We start from the raw sequence: 21025 nt of genomic DNA on the forward strand, positions 1-21025 counted from the left end.
CCGGGCGCCGGCAGTGAGGGTGGTGGCACGACCAAGTGTGTGTCCCCCCTCTCTGCTCAGACCCCGTTTTCCAGCTGTTCCCACCCTATGCAGGCACGTGGGGCCGCCGGGAGGACGGCGAGCGCCGGTGACCCGCTGGCTGTCCCCGGGGAGCCACCCGTCAGTGTGCTGCAGAGCCCCCGCCGCCAGCCCGCCGAGCCCCGCCGTGACAGGCGACGAGGCCGCCCGGTCCCACGGTTGCCTGGCGGGAGCTGTGATGTGCCGGATCCTGCACCCCCTCCCGCCGTCCCCTGGCTGCTGCCCAGCGATTTGGGAAAGCGAGACGGCGCGGGCTGAAATGTGACCCCCGCCACGCTGCGCCGCAAAATCTCCTTTAGTAACCTGTGCACCAGGACAGCGAGAGCGCGGCGTGAATACCAATGAGGGGAAAAGTGCCGAGTAAAGGGTTTTTGATGGAAATGGCATTGCATGAGAAAGGGAGCCGGGAGCGAGCGGGGCGGGAGCGCGCCCCGAGCCCGCGCCTGCCTTCCGCGGGCACAGCGGGGTGGGAAGGCTGAGCGGGGCAGGGTCGTGCCACCCCGGCGAGCAGGAGGGCAGGGGGGTGGGCGCGATGGAGCGGCGGGCTCTGTGAAGCAGCGGTTGAAAGGGGCACGTGGCAGGGGGTTGCCACGGGCAGCGTGGCCGCGGGGGCCGGGGCGCTCGCTCCCCGTGGCACAGCGTGGCCCTGTGGCCGCAGGGAACGGCTCCCGGTCCCCCGGCGCAGCGCGCCGCTGATCAAAGGCGCAGGCGGGGAGGGAGCGGGCCTGTGTGAGCAGCGCCCTGGCCCCGCGCCACCCCACCTTCCCGCTCCGCTCCCCCGGGAGTTTGTTAAACAAATTTCTCTAATTGCACAAGCCAAGGAGTTTGTTGGAGAAAAAAGCCGGGGAAATTCCCCTCCCCTGGGCCACCCCTTCCCCGCTCCCCCCGGGGCAGCCGGAGCGAGCGGGTCCTCCCCGCGACCCCCCCGGCTCTGCGGGAGGCTGCGACCCCGGCGCCTACGGGGAGCAGCTGCGGGGTGTCCTCAAGTCACCTCTGCCTACTCGGGGACGTCCCCTGCTCGACCTCTTCGCAGCCGGGTCACCCGCATTCCCTCTCGTCCAGCCCCTGGGGTCAGACCCTGTCACCTAACGCGGTGACACCCAGCACCGCCGTCTGCCCCTCCCGGCTGGCGTTCTCCATCGCTTGGCTGAGCACCCCTGGAAACGGCCTTTGTGAGCCTCCCGTGGGCAGCCCCTGACACCGAATCCCGTCGGATTAGCGAACGTACAGGATAAAAGCCTCGGCTTGGCGGCAGCTCTGTGCCGGGTGGGGGCTGTGGCGGTGGCCCTGCCAAGAAAGGAGGATGCACGGCCGGGTCCTGCCCCGGCTCCCGCTGAGGTCATGGCTATAGATAGCCCGGGAGGGCGCAGGGCCGAGGGCAGGACCCGCGCGCCCTTGCCAGCTCCACCGGCAGCCCTGTGGGCACCTACTGCCCTGACGGAGGCACTGCCGGGGCTCTGAGGGTTTCTGGGGAGAGGGTTGGCTGCGCCAGCCACTGGCCATCACCAGGTGACGATGTGGTGCTGCAGGGTGTGACCCTACACCTGCAGGGATGCTCAGCCCCAGCAAGTGGCCTAGTGCCACCACCCCCTCTCCATCGTCCGTGACAAGGGGTCCTGCAGCCCCAGCCAATGCAGTGACCCGGGGTGGCTTTTGCTGTTGCTTCCCATCATGTTTCCTTCTTCCACTGCTCCCAAGCAAAGGCCAGGCTGAGGCATCCCCACCCCCAGGGTGCACCCATGGGTGCAAAGCTGCTGAGTCGAGGAGTGCGGGGCCAGAGTTTGCCCCCTCCAGACACCCACTCTGGGTGCAGCTCAGCTCCCCACAAAGCCAAGCACATGCCCAGGGTGCCCCGCCAGCCCCACGGGGCCCTGGAGCGCCGGGGTGGCTGGGGAAGGCATTGTTGATGAGGGCACTAAAAATAGAGTAGGGACTGGGATCTTAATGGGACTTTGTGGGAAACCTGGAAACATTTTCTCATCCCCGTAAATGAGTCCAGATGCATTAACGATGACTGCATCGCATCCTGAGGTACCGCCGGAGGGAACCGGGACGCGCTCGCAGCTTCCTCGCCTTGCGGTGGGGGATTGGTTGGAGAGGGGAGTCGCCAACAGCAGCGCCGGGCTGAGCCGTGACCGCCGTGTCCCACGTGGGGACAGGGACAGGGACAGAGACAGGAGCTGGCTGGCTGGAGCTTGCCCAGCATCACCGTGGTGAGGACCCCAGTCCCCATCCTGGGGTCCCTGTTCCTGGTGCCCGCGGGTGCTCCCAGCTCTACGTGAGGCGGGAAGTGTGGAACGTGCGCGAAGCGTGGTCGTGGCACCACGGCCTAGGGAGCTCAGGGCTCTCTGGAGCTCCCCAGGGCCTGAGGTGGGCAGTGAGGAGAGGTGAGGTGATGCAGGAGGGCCCCCAGATCCCAGGGACGGTGGTGCTGTCGGCACTGCACCCCCTGGCACCCTGGTGTGCCCTGTGGTGGCATCGAGCTGGTGGCATCCGGCCTGTCAGGGGGTTTCCTTCTGCTCTGCCATGGAGTTGGTGACTGGGGTATTGGCTCCCAGAGTGCCTGGCCCCACTCGGGGACCTTGGACTCCCCCGAGGGATGGCTCGGGGCCAGCCTGGGCAAGTAGCCCAGGGCGGGTGGCTGTTGGAGCCCACGTCACGAGGCAGGTTGGCACGGCCGTCTCCGCGGTATGGCAGTGTCACTTAGCGGTTACAGCGGTGGCCCAGGAGGCAAGGACAGTGTCTCCCTGTGCCTCAGTTTACAGCCAGGTGGGGGTCAGCACCCGGCACAGGAGGGGGGCACCTGCCCCCTGTCCCAGCCCAGGGTGCAGAGCCGTTACGTGGGGGACAAGGGGACCAGCCGCAGCCACCAGCGTCCGCGCCGGGCACCGCCAGAGCCCGGCATTCCGAACAGAGTCCCTCTGTGCAGGTCAGCCCCCACCCACTTCTGCTGCTTGGGAGGCGTCCAAAACCCTCCCGAAATAGGACCCAGCCAGGCTCAGCCTTTGAATCTCCCCAGGAAGGCTCTGCTGAGCTGCCGAAAGCGGATGAACACCCCCCTTCCCCCCGTTAAACCAGTCCCATCCTTCCGCGCCCGGGCTGCAGGACCCAGCCAGGCTCGGCGCTGAACCTCAGGGGACACCCTCGTCTCCCTTTGCTCTCTGGGAGAGCCTGTCACCACCCTCGGTTTCCCCATCCCTAAGTGGAGGGTCCTGGCTGGTTGTTCCCAGCCCCTGGGGAGCCAGTGGGGTGCTGGAGCAGAGGCTGAGCCTTTGGCACATCCATGGCACTGCAGAGGCACTGGGGCTGTGGGGGGGCCATGAACTCTTCACTCTCAGGGCCCCGGGGGCAGCCGATCCTCCTGCAAGGTCGCCGACTCCGTGGCAAAAGGCCGGGGCTATTTTTAACTGGTGATTTGCTCCAGGGATGGATTTGCAGCAGGGTGAGCCCCGTGAGCCCATCACACCACTGCCCATCATGGAGTGCAGAGATACCCCCAGTGCCACCCCGCCATGGACACCTCCGGGCACACCCAGGAGGGAGATGGGGACCTCTCTCTGCACCCCTTTAATGGTGCATGACGGGGGTGAGTTAATTCCCCTCAGAAAGGCCAGGACGGAGCAGGCAGGGCTAAAAATATGTTAGGAGGGAAATAAAACCTCCTGCGTCAGGGGCTAAAGCCAGGCTCAGAGCCCTGGGCTTGGCCGGGGGGGGGCCTGGCTGGCCCCAGCTCCCTCTGTGCTGGGGACAGTGCCCCCTCCCCAGATTGAACGTGGTGCTGTCAGCCCTGGTGTCTGTCCTCAGTTTCCCTCTGCACTCCTGGGGGTGCAAACTGCCTCCATCCCTGCCTCACATCCTGGCAGCTCCCAGGCTGGGACCCCAGGATCTGAGATGGGGTCTCAGGCACTGCAGTCCCTGCCAGGTGCTGGGAGCAGGGCTGGGGGCACAGGCCACCCCCGGGGCCCCACACTGACGCGGGGCCGGATGGAGGAGCTGGCAGTGCCGGGACCTGCTGGCAAAGCCTTTTTTTTTTTTTTTCCAGTTCCATAAAACATTTCCCTTCCTTGGAGCCCCGGGGAGGTTTCAGCTGGAAAGCCACGTGGCTCTGGTGCTGCTGGCCACGGGATGCTTCCCGGGGTGAGGGGACATCTTCTTGGCCGTGGGCTGTGTCCCCTCTGTGCTTCCCCTGTGCTTCTTCCACATCTCTTCCCGGACCCCAGGAGCCACTGTCGCATCCTGCCTGGCAGGTGACAGGTCTCATTTTCCCTATTTCTGGAAAGGCAGCGCCTCACCCTGGGGGCAGGTGGGGTCACCCTGGGGAAGCGGCTGAGCCTTCGGCTCCCGAACCCCGAGGGGGATGCTCAGAGACGGCACCTGGGGAAACTGAGGTGCCTGGGGGATCCAAGTGAGTCTGCAGGAAGGCAGCAAGTGGCCCTAGACTCTCAGGTTTCGCTTGCCAACACCCTCTTGGCTCCTCCACCCATCGGTGCTGGCTGTGCTGCTGCTGGGTACCATCCCCGGGGAATCCATACCCCTTCCCCGCACACGGGGCACTCTGCTCCCCAGTTTGAGGTGCGTTCAGCAAACCCAGGGACCGGCAATGCCAGTTGTTGCTGGGGTGGGGGTGCACGGGGGCAGACCAGAGGCGGGGTGCTCGGCGCGGTGTCAGGGCACGTACCGAGCCGCTGGAGAAGCCCCCTCCGGCTCCATCCCACCTGGGCCACCCCCAGCCGCCGTCTGCGGGGCGGGCTGTGCTGGCTGGCGGGGGCCCAGGCGGCGCTGGCACCCGAGCCCGGGGCTGCCAAGAGAGCTGCCTTTCTTCCTGCTGTTTTCCAAAGCAACTGGCAGGTTCTCTGCCGCCGCGGCCTCCCGTGACCCGCGGCCCCGGCGCGCTCCCCGCGCCCCCGCTCGCAGCCGCAGCACCTGCGAGGGCGAGCGCCGGCACCGCTCCCGCCCCGGCACGTCGGCGCGGGCAGGTGGGCACCGGCCCGGCCCTCAGGGGCGGCAGGGACCTGCCTGCTCCAGGGTGGCTAGTGGAGGACCCAGCGGGGCGTTTTTGGGCAGCACCAGGTGTGGGGAGCCCAGGGCTGCTCAGGGAGGGGTGCAGGGAACGCCGCAGTCCCGAGCGCGTGGTGAGCACCGGGGGCTGTGTGAGCACATCCACCCCCACCTGGGCTGGGCCTGAGTGGGGCCGAGCGTGAGGGTGGTAACTGGAGGGTGGGAGCCCCTCTCTGCCTTATCTCTGCTTGCCCTCCCAAGAGCCCAAGGTGGGTACAGACCAGCCCACCCACAGCCCCGAGCCATGCATGGATGTTGGCTGGAGGATGCTCTTGGCTCTGTTGGGCAAAAAAAGCTACAAAAAATCTGGGGAGAGGAGCTGTGTGGAGGTTGCACTGTGTCCTGCCTTCACCTGTGCGGGGGTGGCAGCCAAGTGCCCTGGGCACTGGGTCTCTGTGCCCCAGCATGGGCTGCAGGAGGGGATTTACAAGCTGGATCAGCCAGGAGCTGGGGGGGAACGTGGCTGTGACAGCGTGTTCTGCCCCACGGGCAGCTCTGCCGTGGGGCCAGGTGTGCTCAGGCAGGGCCAGCACAGCTCGTACCTGCCCTGGGAGCTCCAGCTGCCCCCGTGCCCCCTCACTGCCCCCCCAGTGCAGTGCTGCCACTCTCCTGGACCAGGGAAGCCGTGTTCCGATGGGAGCAGGCCAGGATTCCTGGCCCCGCCACGCCGGCGAGCAGCAAAAATTATGAATAAGCTCTTGTTAATAAATACTTTATGATGAATCCAAATAGATTTCCTCCTCTGGAGCAATTATTGTAAAATGGGCTCTAATAGGGTGCAGGGCGGCCCCGGGAAGGGCTGGGTGCCTTTCAGGGCCTAAGTGCCTCCTTCCATCCCCTCTAATGAGCACTTCCCAATCATTTGCATCTGTCTCGGCAACAGGTCTCATTACCAGGTTAACTTATTACCCAGAGCCGCTTCGGAGAACAGTTATAAGCAGCTACCGGAGGCTTCACGGTCCATGCCAAGGGCGTCCACGGGCTCCAGCGAGGGAAAAGCAAGTCCCCGCTGAGCCCCTTTCAGATTTTGGGATTTTCAGGATTACCGGAATCTCTGTAGCTGCATTTCCCACCCCCCTCCCCGCCGCCGCGCCAAGGCTTCCCATGGGGGCACGGCGCCCAGCACACGACTTGCCAGCCCCTGCCCGGGCTCGCCGGGCCGCGGGAAGCAGGACCTGGCAGGAGCGGCGGCCGTGGGAGCCGGCAGCGGTTCGGAGGTGTGTGGCTGCTGGCGGGGAGGCTGAGCATCCTTTCATAAAATAAACCCTGTGTGGTCCCTGCAGGGCTGGGATGCGGAGAGGTCGTCCCGCGTCGCTCGCTGCCCGCGGTGGGGATGGCATCCCGCTCCTCCCCGCAGCCGGGGCTGTGCTGGTGGGGAGGAAAACCCACGGCCGAGGTGTCTGACCCCTCCCGTCCCCCCTCCTCCTCCTCCTCCTCCACCCCTCGGCCCCCCCGCCCCCCCCTCCCGCTCTCCCCCGTGAAAACTGCTCGGGAATTTCCTGAGGAAACGTTTTTTTCATTGGAAAATTCAGGCTGTTTCACTGAGCCCGACCTGTTTGGACAAGGCGCCGGAGTGGAGGATGCTCGGAGGGTGGCCAACCCATGCTGTGGTAACCGAACCCGGTGCTGTGTCCCTGCATGGCACAGAGCATCCCCCGCGGCCCCAGGGAGGAGGGTCCCCAGGGTGCAGAGCCCCGGTGCTGGCCGAGCCGGTGCCAGGAGCACGGGAGAGGCAGCACCTCGGCTGTGCCCATTCCCGCTCCCTGGCGCTGCCAAAACCTGGGCTGCGGAGGAGTTAATCCTCCATGGCATGCCCAGCTCCACACAGAGCATCCCTCCTTCCCCTCCCCGCCCCACCACAGGACGGAGCCGGGCTCGACCCGTGCCTCAGTTTCCCCTCGCAGAACCTGGCACGGGAAGTCAGAGCTCCGGCAGCCCCTGGAAGGGGGGTGCAGGGGGGCCCGGAGCGGGGCCGGCAGCACCCGACGCAGGCGTGCTCCTGCCTGGGTTGCAGGGCTTTACAAGCCTGGGCTGGATGAGGCCCAAGCACAGGCTCTGCTGCCAGATTCCCATCCGGAAATGCCCCGGGAGCAGCCTCGTCTGGGGTATTGCAGCACGTCTCTGCTTCCCAGCCCCGCAAAGGAAAAACAGCAGGAGAAACACTTAACCAGCCGTTTGCCGGAGCTGCGGCTGCTGGATGGGAGGAACCCGGTGGGAATCGGGGACTGGGATGGACAGACAGTGCATCCCTGCCTTCCCAAGTGGAGCCAGGATGGCGTGTCCGGCTGAGGGGCTCACTGGCTGCAGAGTGCCGGTGATGCAGGGATGGGGACGGCCCCCAAGTCCTCTAGCGTGTCCCCTTATCCCCCAGCCGCAGCCGTCCCGCGTGGCTGTCCCGGTGCCCCCCGGCCGCCCTCGCCTGCTCTGTTAAAGCGGCTTAACCGCGGCATCGCGGCGCGGGATAAGCCCGGCGGGAGGGAAAGTTGGCGAGGGGCTGATTGGCTTTGGGTGCAGCTCCCGGCCTGCCGTAATCCCGGGGAAGGCGGGGGGGGGGGCCGGGATGGCTTCGGGGGCACCAAGGGTCACAGGGGCTTCTGCACACAGCGGGTTTTTTGGGGGTCTCAGATGAGGGTCCAAATGAGATCTGAACATCCTCAGCACCGTGGCAAGGGGGGGCACCGAAACCAGGGCTCATCCCTGCTGTCCCAAGGCAGGGCACCAAGCACCCTTTGGCCCCTGCAGTGAGCACAAACAGCACCCAAGGGTGCTGCCTTGCCCAACCGAAATAATTTGGTTCCTGCCCTGCTTCCCTGCAGCGGTGCCTGGGGTGGCACTGCCCAGCGGGAGGGCAGGGATGGGGACAATGGCGTGGTGTCCCCCTTGCCCCGTGGCCAGCCCTGCCGCCGGCTGCCTGGGGAGGGTGGCGGGGCCAGGGGATGGCAGCAATTTGTCGGGCTTGTCTGAATAACCGGCCACCAAGGAAGATCAGCCGCCCACCGCCCCGGCCAAGTATTGTTTTTGGAACTCACTGCTGCTTTTTTCGGCTCCTGTCTTACTTTTCTTTGACCTTCTTCCCTGATTTAAGACACATGCCCAGCCCTTGCCCAGCTGCACTGAATTAGCGGCTGCTGCTGGGGAGGGAACCGGGAACCAGACCCTGTGACCGCCCCGGGAGCAGCCGGCGGGGACAGGTCCTCCGGGCAGGGACGGGTCCTCCGGGCAAGGACGGGTTCTCCTGGCAGGATGAGTCCCCCAGGCAGGGACGGGTGCCCAGGTCAGGATGGGTCTGCTGGCAGGGTTGAGTCTCCATGGGTCCAACAGGTTCTCTGGTAAGGGAACAGTCCCCTGCCCCTTGTGGGGTATGGGGGGGGACACCTGTGGGGTCACAGCTCTGGGTCCAGAGAGGAGCTGGCACTCCTCTGTATGATGGGGTCTGTGCTGAGGGGAAGGGTCTGTACTTGGGGGGACTTTTGGGGGATTAGTGGGGCTGTGCTGGGGGCTGGTGCTGGCAGTTAAAGGCAGCTGTGCTGGGTTCGGAGGACAGTGGAGTCTGTGCTGGGGTGTCTTGCCAGGTCTGTGAGGGGGATGCTGGTCCAGGGTACACCCAGGGCTGTGCCATGGCACTGTGCTGGCCACTGGCAGGGTTTGTGCTGGGGGAGCAGGTTTGTGGTTAATGGGATCTGTGCTGGACTGGGGGATGAGTGGGAATTAGTGGGGTCTGTATGGGGCCAATGCTGCAGGGAGCCTGCTTCGTGGAGGGGACACCCTTCCTCCCGGGCAGGGTCGCCCTGGGACACGGCTGCTTCAGCCGGGAAATGGCATCACTGCTCTGGGATTAGTGGGGTCAGCCACCGGCCCCGTCCCACTGCCAGGGCTCTGTCCTCTCCCAGCTCCTGCCTGCAGCCACCTCCTGGTCCCAGAGCAATGCCTGCCCTTGGCACCCTCCCTACTGGGAGGGTGACCCAAACCCGGGCACGGCCCTGCTAACCAGGGCTGTGGCACAGCAGTGGCAGTTGTCACCAGCCACCACTGCCCAGCCCTGGCACCCTGCGGCAGACTCTGGGTGGGCTCCTTCCTCCTCCTCCTCTTCACCGTCATGAGGGACCCCGAGGGTAAATCCTGCCCTCGAGGACCATCTTGGTACCACCCTGGCCACGCACGGGGATGCTCAACCCTCTCCCTGCTGCTTTCCAAGCTGTGCTGCTTCTCCCCAGGAAGGCTCCCAACACCTTTCCATCCTGTGGGGGTGTTGTGAGCCTGCCCCCAGCCAGGAAGCACTGATTTTTTCCAAGCTGGAAAAAAGAAAAAAAAATGGGATGCGGGAAGGAGGGGCCAGGGAGGGGGATGCATTTTCCTTGTTTTCTTTTTGGGGCCGGACTCATCCAGCAGCGCTCGCCAAATGGAAAAAGGCAGTCAGAGCACGCCTTGTGCGCCAGGCCGGGCGCCAGCCGCCGGTCTGGCTGCAACTGGGGCAAACTGGGGGAGTTTCCCGCTGGTCCAGAGGGAGTGGAGAGGTCCAAGGCGCCCAGAGCTCGAGCGGGAGCTCCCAGCATGCTGGGGGTGTGGGGGACCCGGCGCTGGGGTGTTGCGGACTGGCAGCGCCTGACGCTGGCACAGCGGCTCCGGTGGGCACGATGTCAGGTGGGATTTCAGGAGGGATTTCTGCGCCTGGGGGGAGCAGATCCCAGCACGTGGGGCTGGGAAGGGGCACGGGTCCAGGTGCTGCCAAGATGGCAAACCTTGTACAGGTGCCTGTCCCTCCGCGGCACCACCAGCTCCAGTATGGCCCAACCACCCCACACAGGCTGTTGGTGGGAGAATTGCAGGCGGTGGGATTTTTGGGAGTCTCCTGGGACAGGGACAACCCTGCTGTGTGGTGAGGGGGTCCCCATCCCTGATGGGCACGTGCCTCTGCCACAGCTTTTCCTCCTGGTTGTGCTGGAATGCAGCCCAGTGAGGATGAGCCTGACAGGTCCCCAGGGCTCCCCAGCCACGCCGGGTGGTTGGGAGAGGTCAACCAGGAGTGACCCCCTGTCCCTCTGCTCCCGCAGGATGAGTTCCACCCCTTCATCGAGGCGCTGCTCCCCCACGTCAGGGCCTTTGCCTACACGTGGTTCAACCTGCAGGCCCGCAAGCGCAAGTACTTCAAGAAGCACGAGAAGAGGATGACGAAGGATGAGGAGAGGGCGGTGAAGGACGAGCTGCTGAGCGAGAAGCCGGAGGTGAAGCAGAAATGGGCCTCGCGCCTCCTGGCCAAGCTGCGCAAGGACATCCGGCCCGAGTGCCGCGAGGACTTCGTGCTCTCCATCACGGGCAAGAAGCCCTCGTGCTGCGTCCTCTCCAACCCCGACCAGAAGGGCAAGATGCGTCGCATCGACTGCCTGCGCCAGGCCGACAAGGTGTGGCGGCTGGACCTGGTCATGGTCATCCTCTTCAAAGGGATCCCGCTGGAGAGCACCGATGGCGAGCGCCTGGTCAAGTCTGGCCAGTGCACCAACCCCATCCTCTGCGTCCAGCCCCACCACATCAGCGTCTCTGTCAAGGAGCTCGACCTCTACCTGGCGTATTTCGTCCGTGAGAGAGGTGGGTGCTCGTCTACCTGCGGGGCAGAGCCTGGCTGTGCCCTGACACACCTTATTCCAGCGGGGTTTGTTCCAGCTTTCCCTCCCCGTCTTTCCCATCCCCGTCTCTGGCTTGGGGACACTGCTCTGGGACATGTTTCCCATTGCAGACTTTGCAGTTCTTCCCTCTCTCCAAACTGCTTTTCGGGTTGGTGCCCCCTACACGGCCCCTCTCCCCCAGACAAGACAGATCCCAGCTGCCCAGGACTGGAAGGAGGCAAAGGTCCCTGAGGATGCTCCTGGCTCTGGGCATCCCCAGCATGGAGTTTTGGAGGGTTAACCCCACATCCTGCACCTGCCTGAGGGGCTGCCTGTGCCAGAGCAGGTGGGCAGCGTGGGCAGGGAAGGGACAGTCTGTTCCTGGCACATCCCCCTAGAGCTGGAGCTGGGAGGGGTCCAGCAGTGCCCATTTACCGTGGGTTGCAGTCCCAACCTGTCAGTGACAGAGCAGGGACGGGGGCAGCAAGACCAACTGGGCAGGGAGCAGTGATAACACTGGTAGGGACAAACCCAAGCAGCTCCTGCTGTGTCCCAGGGGGATGCTGCTCCCCAGCCCGGGGGTCCCACAGACTTGATGGGAGAACTGGACTGGTTTCACTGCAGCAGGGAGGGTCAGATCTGCTCTCGAAGCCTTGTTATCAAAAGGGGGAAACTGAGGCACAGTGGGCAGAGCAGGGAGCGGGTCCTGGGTTGGGTCCCTGAGCCATCCAGTTCACATCATCTTCTGGTGTGCTGGGAGGGGAAGCTCATCAGTAAAAATTTTTTTCTGGGCAGGTTTGCTGTCCCAGGCTGGTGATGTGCTGGCACGGACACCCTGCCAGCAGCTGGGGTCCCCCACAGACCCTGACCCCCTCCCAACGCCCCCGGGTGTGTGAGGAGCCAGGGGAAATGCTGTGTGATCCCCGGGTGAGGGCAGGGCTGTTACATGGGGTGGTTCAGAGCCAGGGGGGCTGCAACGTGCAGCCCCAAGGGACAGTCACAGGGCTTGTGCCCACCCTATGCCCAGGCCAGGCTGCCCAGGTGTGCAGGGACCAGGACATTGGTCCCCTTCTGGCAGCAATCCCCTGCCCATGCCCCCAGCACTGGGTGATGCCCTACAGCCCCGTGAGCCCATTCCCATCAACACCACAGCAGGGGGAGTGCAGGGCTGGTGGCTCCTTGCCCAGCATTGGCCAGAGCCCAGGGACAGACAGTGACACCACAGAGGCCACCGTGGTGCCAGCAGTCCCAGAAAAGGGGTGCCAGTGCTGTGAATCATGGTGGGCACAGGCTCTGCCCTGGCTGGCCAGCAGTGGGATATGCTGGGTGTCACTGGGGAAACTGAGGCAGGGCGGGCATGTGACACCCCCCTGCTCCCCAGGGGAGGGGCTTGGTGGGACCACCAGCCCCTTATGTCTTTGAGAAAAAGCAGGGCACAGCCTCCAGCGGGGAATAGCCGGGGCCAGATCCTGCCCCAGGGTCTGGGGGGGACCCCAGGTGGATGCAGGGCGAGTACAGATCACATGTGCAGTTGCACACGCGTGTGCAGCCAGGCCCTGGCTGCCCAGCCATGTTCCCTGGTGTGTCAGCACATGTGAGCACATGTGCTGCCAGCATCACACACCTGTGCCCACGCACGGGGCTCACCTACTCGGGGGCAGGGTGGGACCCAACAGGGCCTGGTGCCATTGATTCCCAACAGGGGAACGGTGGGAGTGCTTGGAGTGGGGGGCCCAGGGTGCTGCCTGGGGGGCTGTGGGTGCCCTGTGCAGCTGGGCAGAATGTCATGTACTGGCCTGAGACATGGCCATGATGGTCTGAACTGCGATGGGGTACTGGGCTTAACTGGGGTGCTGCTGTTTTGGGAGCACTTCGTACCGGGGACACCCTGCACTGGCTCAGTGGGAGGTGTAGTGTCACACTGGGCTGGGGTACTCTGGGCTGGGCTGGACTGGGAGCACCCTGACACTGGACTGGGAGCACCCTGACACTGGACTGGGAGCCCTGCAGTGGCCATGCCGACAGCAGGGACCAGGACCCCCATGGCAGCCGCGATGGGGTCCCCTATTACCACCTGGTGTGCCACACTGGGGTGCTGTGCCGGCAGGTCCCCTGGCCATGCCATGGCCAGCTGGTGTCCCCGGGGAGGTGGCTGCCCCTCTGCCACCCCCAGGCCCCCACCAACGACCTTGACCCTGGTGTCTGGGTCTCCAGCAGCCGCAGTCACCTGACTGTCTAATTGGGAACACAGCGGCTGTAAATACACTCTGATAAGGCCTGGCAGCCTCTCACTTTTGCTGTTAAGGTCGCTCTGGCTCCGGTTAAGGGGGACCAGGATGGGAGGAGCGATGGCATGGGACCTCCAGGGTGCTGCTGGGTGGTGGGTGCTCGGCATGGCCCGGTTCCAGTGCGCAGCGGGCACATTCCATTAGGCTGTGCCTGGCAAGGGGGTCTCTGGCCTCACACCTTGGTGGGGAAACTGAGGCAAGGAGGGATATGGGGGCAGCCACTGCACTGTTGGGGCCCTGCATGGCATGGCCAGGCTGGGTGACAGCACTCAGGGGGTGCTGGGGATCACTGTGCTATGGCCTTGCAGGCTCACTGGCCTTCTCCCTGCCCAGCACACTGCCTGCTCCCTTCTGCCTGCTCCTGCCTGCTCCCTCCTGCCTGCTCCTGCCTACCTGCTCCTGCCTATCTGCCCATTTCTGACTGCCCATTTCTACCTGCCCCCTCCTGCCTGCTCCCTCTCCGACACACTGCCTGCCCGGTCCTGCCTGCCCCCTCCTGCCTGATCCTGCCTGCTTCCTCCTGCCTGCTTCCTCCTGCCTGCTTCCTCCTGCCCGCTCCTGCCCCCTCCTGCCTCCGCCACCCTGCCTGCCCGCTCCCCCCCGGCCTCCCGCAGCATCCCCAGCCCCAAAGGGGGGGGTCTCGCCCGCGCAGGGCCCCCCGGCCGGGCAGCCCGGGCTCCCCGCAGCCCCCGCGGCCCCCCGTTATCAGCCCGAGCACGTGCGCCCGCGCTCCCCCGCCCCCGCCGCCCGGTTTTGCCGGTGTCAGCACAATTTCCCAGCCGCTGCTCTGGCAACGCCGGAGAGGGGGGAGGATGGAGGAGCCCCCGGCCCTGCGCTCCCCTCCCGCCGTCTGAGGCATCCTCGGGGGTGCCGAGCGCCCGCCCGGCCCACCCGGACCGATGCCAAGGGCGAGCTCTGCCCCTCGGCTCTCCCCCCCATCCGCCTGCCGGGAAGCGCCGCTCGGATTTCCCTGCCCCTGGATGGGGAAACTGAGGCACGAGCAGTGCCGGGCTGGTGGGAGACCCCATCCCACCCTACTGGTCCCGGGGGTCGCCGTGGGGTGCAGGGGGTGCCGGCTGCCTGGGTCCACTCCCCAGAGCAGCACCGGCCCCAGCACATCTCACACCCATCCTGCGCCCAGCGCTGCAGCCCCGGCACCTCCAGGCGGGATGGGATCGGGATTGGAGCAGGGTTTGATGCGAGATGAGTGCTGGATGTGAGCAGAACTCGGTGCAGGATGGATGCAGGATGGGAGCAGGGCTGGATGCAGGATGGATGCAGGGTGGGAGCAGGGCTGGATGCAGGATGGGAGCAGGATGGGTGCGGGATGGGTGCGGGGCTGGGTGAGGGCTGGGCTGTGCACACCGCAGTGGGGGAGGGGACGGCGCTGCAGCCCAGAGCTGGGTGTGCAGCGGTGGGGGGGGGGGCTGGGGGGGAGCTCGGAGGTCGCTGGTGAAAGTCAAAAGCATTGCAGTAAAATGGTAATCAATCTCCCCAGCCGATGGTGCCAGGACCTTGGGAGCATTACGGAGAGATTCCTTCCAGAAGCTCCTGAAAGCAGCAGCCCGTCTGGGGGGGACAGTGCCCCTCCCCCTGCACCCTCCCCTCAGTGCTCCCCAGCTCCACGGACCCCTTCCCTGTGCCCAAACCATTGTGCCTCCATCCCTGTATCCCCATCCCTTCATCCCCATCCCCGCTGTCCTTGCATCGCCATCTTGCTACCTGGCATCCCTGGCCCCCATTCCCACCCCAGCCATGGGCAGGAGGCAGGACAGGGTCAGTGCCGGCCCCTCACACCCTTTGGGGTGCTCTGGGGCCCCCCCGGCCGCCGTGCTCAGCAGGGCAGGGGGTCGAGGCTCCTGACTGAGCTTCCACTGGCAGTGCCCGGTGGCTGAGCCCCCCCGGGCCGAGCGGGGTGGGAGCAGATGGGTGCCCAGGGCAAGCAGGCGGCTGGCCCCAAGGTGGCACCCGGCTCCTGGCAGCCCTGGCCACGCCGCCGCCAGCGTAAAGCACGCAGGAGGGGGCAGGGACCCCCACGCCATGCCAGCATCTGCGTCTCCCACCGCCTGGCAGCCCCTTATCTCCCCCCACCAGCCTCGCCGCTGGCTGCGGCGCGAGGCAGATGGCACCAATCTGCCGGGGAGCCCGTGCCAGGGCTCTCGTCCCAGGCGCGCTGTGGCCGTGCCAGGCCGGCCGTGCCAAGCGTCTGCTCAGCCCCTCCAGATGGAGGGGGCAGGCGTTTCCCCGGGCACCGCCGCCCCGCCAGCCCCCGCGCAAATATTTATCGGCAGGGTCGCGGGAAGATTGATGGGGGTTCACAATATTTGGGATCTGCCGTTCGCAGAGCTGGGCACCGGCGGGCAGGGGGGCTGGAGAGCTCCCCCCCCGGCACACAAATGGGCATGGGCAAACCCCTCCCCCTGCTCCAGGTATCTCCGCTCCCAGCCGAACATCCGGGGAGACCGAGGCTGAGGGGAGCGAGGCAGGCAGAGCCCAGCCGGTCCGGGAGGAGACCCCCGGGAAAGGGCAGAAGGGTACGAGAGTCCGCAGGGGCTGGGTTCTGCCCCCAGAGCTGTGTGTGCAGAGGGGGGGTGGGAGGAGGCTCACCGAGGTGCCATCCCCCAGCCACCCGTCCCCGTCATTGTCACCACACGGGGTCCGTCCGTCCCTGTGCCCGGCCCCGCTGCGAGCCCGGCGCTGGCACGGCCGGGGCGGTTTCCATGTGCTCGAGCTCCCCGGATCGATGTGCCGGCGACCTTGGGGAGGTCAGGGCTTCCCCTGCTCTCCCGCAGTGCGCCGAGCCGCCGGCGTGCCGGAGCCGGCCGGCTTCCCCGCAGTGCCCGTTGCCAGCCCCGGCCTCGCGTCACCACCGGAGCGAGTTGCGCCGTGCTCAGCCCCGCGGCCTCGGTGCCTGCCGGGGGGAGCTGGCACGGGGTGCCACGTCCTGTGCTGCCGGGGGGGGGGTACAAGGGGCCAGAGAGGTTCCCCGCTCCGTTAGGCGCCCGATGAATAAAAGATGAGCGAGCCCCGTCTCGCGAGCACCTGCCGTCCCCCGCCCTCAGCACCCGCTGTCCCCCCGCGCTGGCAGGCGCCGTGCCCTCTCCGGGGCTGCAGTTGCCATCCTGGCCGGGTGCCCGGCTTCGTGCTGCGCTGGCAAGGGACAGCTGGGGCAGCAGATGCCCACGGTGCTCCCTCCCGCCGGCGGCCGTGGGTACGGAGGGGCGAACAGATGTCGGCAAGCCCCCGGCGTGCCCCTGCACCCCCGTGCGGGGCTGGCATTGCCAGCTGGGGCCTGGGGTCCCCTGCCACGCTGACCCCTGTGCCGGGGTCTTGGCCAGCCCTGGGGAGGGCTTGAACCTGCCTCCCCATAGCCCTGCGTGGTGGTGAGCCGGGGGTGTTACGGGGTGTCAAGGGGGGCCATGGTGGGGGCCCGTGGGACTCTAGAAGGGGGCTGGCTGTGCTGTGGGGCTGTGCTGAGCTGTGCTGCGCTGTGGGGCTGGGGTGGGTGGGGCAGCAAGATACGGGCAGCATATTTCCCTTTCCCCGTCCCTGTCCCTTTCCCTTTTTTTCCACTTTCATTTCTTCCTTCCTTTTTTCTTTCTTCCTCCTTTCCTTCCTTTCTCTCTTTTCTCTCTCCCATCCCTCTCTCCTTCCTCTCACCCCCTCACAGCAGCTGCACCCCCAAGTGCCCCCAGCCCAGGGCGTAGGGCTGGGTGCCAGCACCCCGCAGCGGGAGGGTCCCAGGGAGGGAGGGGGGGGCTCAGCCATCCCTTTGTCTGCCCCGCTCTCCCCGTCCCTTTGCCCGCTGCCATCTGTCCCCGCTCGCCTCCGCGGGCGCCGGCAGCCCTGGATGGAGCCCAGGCCTGGCAGGGCTGAGCGAGGGGGCGGCCGCGCCGCCCGCCTGGGGGGGTTCCCCCCGGCCGCTGCCATCTCCCCGTGCCGGCCGGGGTCGGCCGAGGACAAACCCGCTCGGCTCCCAGCGCCGCTCGCTCGCAGCCGTCGGCCAACGTGCTCTCCCCTCCCAGGCTCCCGCCCGGGCCAGCTGGCCGCGGCCGGCGTACGTGGCAGCGGGGCGCGTCCGTCCCCCCCGCCACCGCCCCGCCACCTCGGGGGATGCCTCCGGCCAGGACCTCCCCGGGGCTCTGCTCGCCGGGGGGAGCAGAAGCTGCCGCCCCCGCGAGCGCTCGTGGCTGAGGCCCAGCAAACTCGTCTCACTCCGGGCATGGCGGGGGGTGCCGGGGGGGGAGCGGGGCGTTGTGAGGAGCAAGGAGGAGGGGTCCCGCACCCCGGCGCGCCGGCCAGCCCGGCTGAGCCAGGATTTACCCGGCACACGCGGCGGTTCAGGGTATTATATAAAGGAGGTTACACAAGCGGGACTGTTCCGGGTTTATGTAAGGGCCACCCCAGCCTGGCGGCAGCGGGATGGACAGGGGGACAGGCAGAGCCGCTCGGACCTGGGGGGCCACTGTGGGACTGGGGGAGGAGGTGCTGGGGGTCTGACAGGGAGGGGCCCCCGATTCACACCCCTCGCACAGCATCTCCCACCCCAACCCTTGCAGTGGGATCGCTGCCCCACGGCACTCAGGCTCCCTCAGGTCTCCCTGACCAGATAGGGTCCCTCCCTGGCAGCTCCTGACTAGGCTGTTCACTCTGGGCCCCCCCGATTCCCGCTGTGGGGAAGGCAGCTGGATAAGCACCTGAGGAGGTGCTGAGGCTGTGTGGCCACCAAGCATGAGACAGGGGGGCAATTTGCCCCCAAAGCCAGCCCCAAGGGAAACTGAGGCACGGGGCAGGAGCCTGCAGGCAGCGATGCTGAACCCTCATCCATCTCCTGCCCTCGGCTGGCAGGGCTGGAGGAGGAGGAGGAGGAGGAAGGCTGCTGCCCTCGTCGGGGGGCCGGGGCCGCACCCAGCGGCGCCAGCAGCTCCCCCAGCCCCCATCACCCCCAGCCTGTGCGCCTGCGCCGGTGCCGGTAACACCGTGCCCTGTTACCGTCAGCGCTCGGGCACCGAGCCAGGGCTCTCCCGCAGCTGCGCCAGCCCCGGGGGGCACCCGGCCTGCAGTGACACCCCCCAGGGCTGTCCCCACTGCCCGGGGGTCGTTCCCACGCGCCGAGGCCGCGGGCGGGTGCCGCCGTGGGGCTGGGGGCACCCTGCCAGCCAGCGGGGCCGGGGTGCGGGATCCATAATTCAATGGGTGGCACAGGGCCAGGCTGCCAGCGCGGCCCGGAGCCCAGGCACCCGCGCCCCCCCCGGGCACACACTTGGCTATTTTTGAAAGCGATTGGATCGACCTGTTCGGGCACTCAATGCTCTCCTCTGCCGTGCCGGGGGGGACCCTGGCACTGAGCCCCCCTCCCTGAGCTCCCCGCAATGTGGCACCAGGGCCCCCCCAGCTCCATCCCCCATCCCGGCCCCAGCGGAGTGTGGAGGGTGCAGGATCAGTGAGGGGGGTAAGGAGGGGCTTCACAGGCTTCTTTCTCCTTCACGGTGCAGCCCAGCCACTTGTTGGGTCCTGGATTTGGTGCCCCCCCCAAAAACGCCCCTTGGGGGGAGCGAGGAGGGGGGAGCCCAGGGCTCCCTTCGCCATTTTAGCGCACGCCAGCCGCAGGCAGCCATCACATGGCGGTGAGAGCAGCGCTTGGCCCGGCCGCCCCGCGCCGAGGAGGCAGCCAGAAATCTGCTGGCGAGCTCGCCCGCCCAGCCACGAGGATCACCCACAGCCGGGGGTACCGAGCCCGCGGCCCCGGCCTCGCTGCCTCCACCGGCGGGGACACCAGGGAGCAGGGAGGGGCTGGTCCTGCTGCCAAACCTCGGAGCTCGGGAAAGTCCCCGGTGCTCCTCGGGCTGCCAGGGGTGGGACTGGGGTGCTGGGCTTGGGGGCAGGCCCTCGGGGTGCCCCCCTGGGAATGGGGTGGGTGGCGTGACATCGATGGTGCTGGGTCGGGGGGATGCTGTGGAAGGGTGTGGGGGTAAAGGGACATGGGGAGCACCGGGGGGTGCCCAGGGTGACTGATGGCCCTGCTGGGTGCCCTGGGGGAACGGAGGCCAGGCTGGGGTGGTTTGGGGGGACAAAGGTCCATGCGGGGCATCTCGGTGTGAGCAATGGTTGGGGGTCCCTGGGCTGAGCCGAGGGCTGTGTGGGGCACCTCAGAGCCACCGGGTGAGTGCATGGCCTGGGGGGCTGCCGAGAGAGCGAAGACCCCAGGATTGGGCAAGTGGGTGCCATCTGGGGGGCAAGCGTGGCACTGGGGAGCCCTGAGGCCACTGTGGGGGGCTGTGGGGAGCCGAGCCGGCCTCGGGCTGTGACCGCCAGCCTCCGCCCCGCGCCTTGGCCGGGCTCCACCACTAACCACTTCCAGAGCCGCCGCCAGATTTGTTGTTTTTAGAGGCGAGGAGGGGCCATGTCCGGCCACGCGGTGCCCGTGGTCGTGCGGGGGGTCCCGCCACCACTCCCCCATTCCCAGAGGGTTTGTGCCATGCTCGGTGCCACCACCCACTCCCCAAACACTCGGGCACGCAGCAGCTTCAAAATGGGGGAAAGAGGGAAAAAAGAAAAGTGGAGAGAAGCGGGAGGGGGAAAACCCCTGCGCCCGTTCCCGGGGGAGTCTCTGCTCCCTAAAATGGCTGCCTGGAAGGAGCCAGGCCTGCGGGCATGGGGGGACTGGTGGCAGGGTGCCACGGGGCTGCCGGCGTGAGCGGGGTGCCAGGCTGGCACGGGATGGGTGGAGGGGAACGCGGCAGCTGGGCAGGGAGACAAAATGGCTGATTCGGCGTCGGTGTTGAGCAGTCCCAGGGCGGGTGTGGGCACATGGGAGTGCTGGGGTGGGAGGTGATGTCAGGGTGGGGAGCGGCACAGCCCCACTGCCCGCATGGATAACCTGCCCAGTGGGCAGCATGCAGAGGTGTCGGGGTCGGGGGGGCACAGTGCTGCTGCCCACAGGGTTATCCTGCCCAGCCAAGGATAACCACCCCAGGAGCCACGTGAGCACGAGAGACTCAAGGGAAGAAAGGAAAAGGGGGAGAAAAAGGGGGAGAAAGGGAAAAATCCCAAGGCACACAGGCGGGCTGGCAGCGGCGGCAGCGTGGTTTTGATGGTGTTTTTGGATTGTCTCAGCCCTTTCCTGGCATCTGCCAAGGCTGTGAAAGAGAAATGCCGAAGGCCAAGGGGTGGGAGGAGGAGCAGGAGGAAGGAGGAGAAGTGGAGAAAATGCAAGGCAAAAGTTTTGGAAGGGTTCTGGGAGCAGCCAGGTGAGGAAGGATGCTCCTGAGCGCGGCGGCTGTGCCGTGCTGTGCCGTGCCAGGGGATGCTGGGGCCGCTGAGCTCAGCGTCTGAGCCAGGTTATTTTTAGCCAGGATGGAGCGGTGCCGGATGGGGCTCCAGGGGTCAGAGCAGGTGCTGCCCTGGAGCCCTGCTGCCCTCCGGAGGGCTTGGCAGAGGCAGGACGAGGTGCCACAGGTGATGCCATGCTGTGGTGACAGTGCCCAGTGGGGCAACGATGGATCACGGATGTGGCTGGAGGGAGGAGAGGAGGCAGGAGGGCAGGAGCGGGGCCAGGGACCATCACCCTGCCCCGGGGGCAGGTCGAGCACTGGGAGTTTCCCTCGTGCACAGAGCAGTGCCCAGATCCTGCAATGCCAGCACAATGCCCTGCCTGCTCCTGTTGCTGGCAGGGAGGCCGAGGTGGGGCCAGTTGGTGGCTGTTCCCCAGTGCTGGGGACGTGCCAGCTTGGTGGTGGCCCTCCTGTGTGGTGGGAGCTGCTGGGCAGCCTGTGCCTTGGTTTCCCCCCAGCAGAGCAAGGAGGGGGCAGTCAGCTGGGGGGCAGGCCCGGCTCCCACCAGCACAGGGCTCACCCCACTGGGTTTTCCTCTTGCAGATGCAGAGCAGAGCAGCAGCCCCCGGACAGGCATCGGCTCGGACCAGGAGGACAGCAAACCCATCACGCTGGGTGAGCAGGACAGGCAGGGCTGGGGCCAGGGGACAAGGGACTCCTCAGCCCA

At 66.7% G+C, this 21025-nt stretch overlaps 1 protein-coding gene across 6 annotated transcripts in view; it reads left to right on the top strand.

Annotated features, from left to right (window-relative positions):
• NFIC (nuclear factor I C) overlaps positions 1 to 21025 on the top strand; it is a 45281-nt gene that overhangs the window by 9087 nt on the left and 15169 nt on the right. For all 6 annotated transcript variants that reach the window (XM_064637130.1, XM_064637133.1, XM_064637129.1 and 3 more), the window contains exons 2-3: positions 10188 to 10719; positions 20902 to 20973. In XM_064637130.1, the coding sequence (XP_064493200.1) occupies positions 10188 to 10719; positions 20902 to 20973 (604 nt within the window). The remainder of the gene's footprint in view (positions 1 to 10187; positions 10720 to 20901; positions 20974 to 21025) is intronic.

The sequence above is a fragment of the Pseudopipra pipra genome, chromosome 27 (assembly GCF_036250125.1).
Source record: "Pseudopipra pipra isolate bDixPip1 chromosome 27, bDixPip1.hap1, whole genome shotgun sequence".
Taxonomy (NCBI): Eukaryota; Metazoa; Chordata; class Aves; order Passeriformes; family Pipridae; genus Pseudopipra; species Pseudopipra pipra.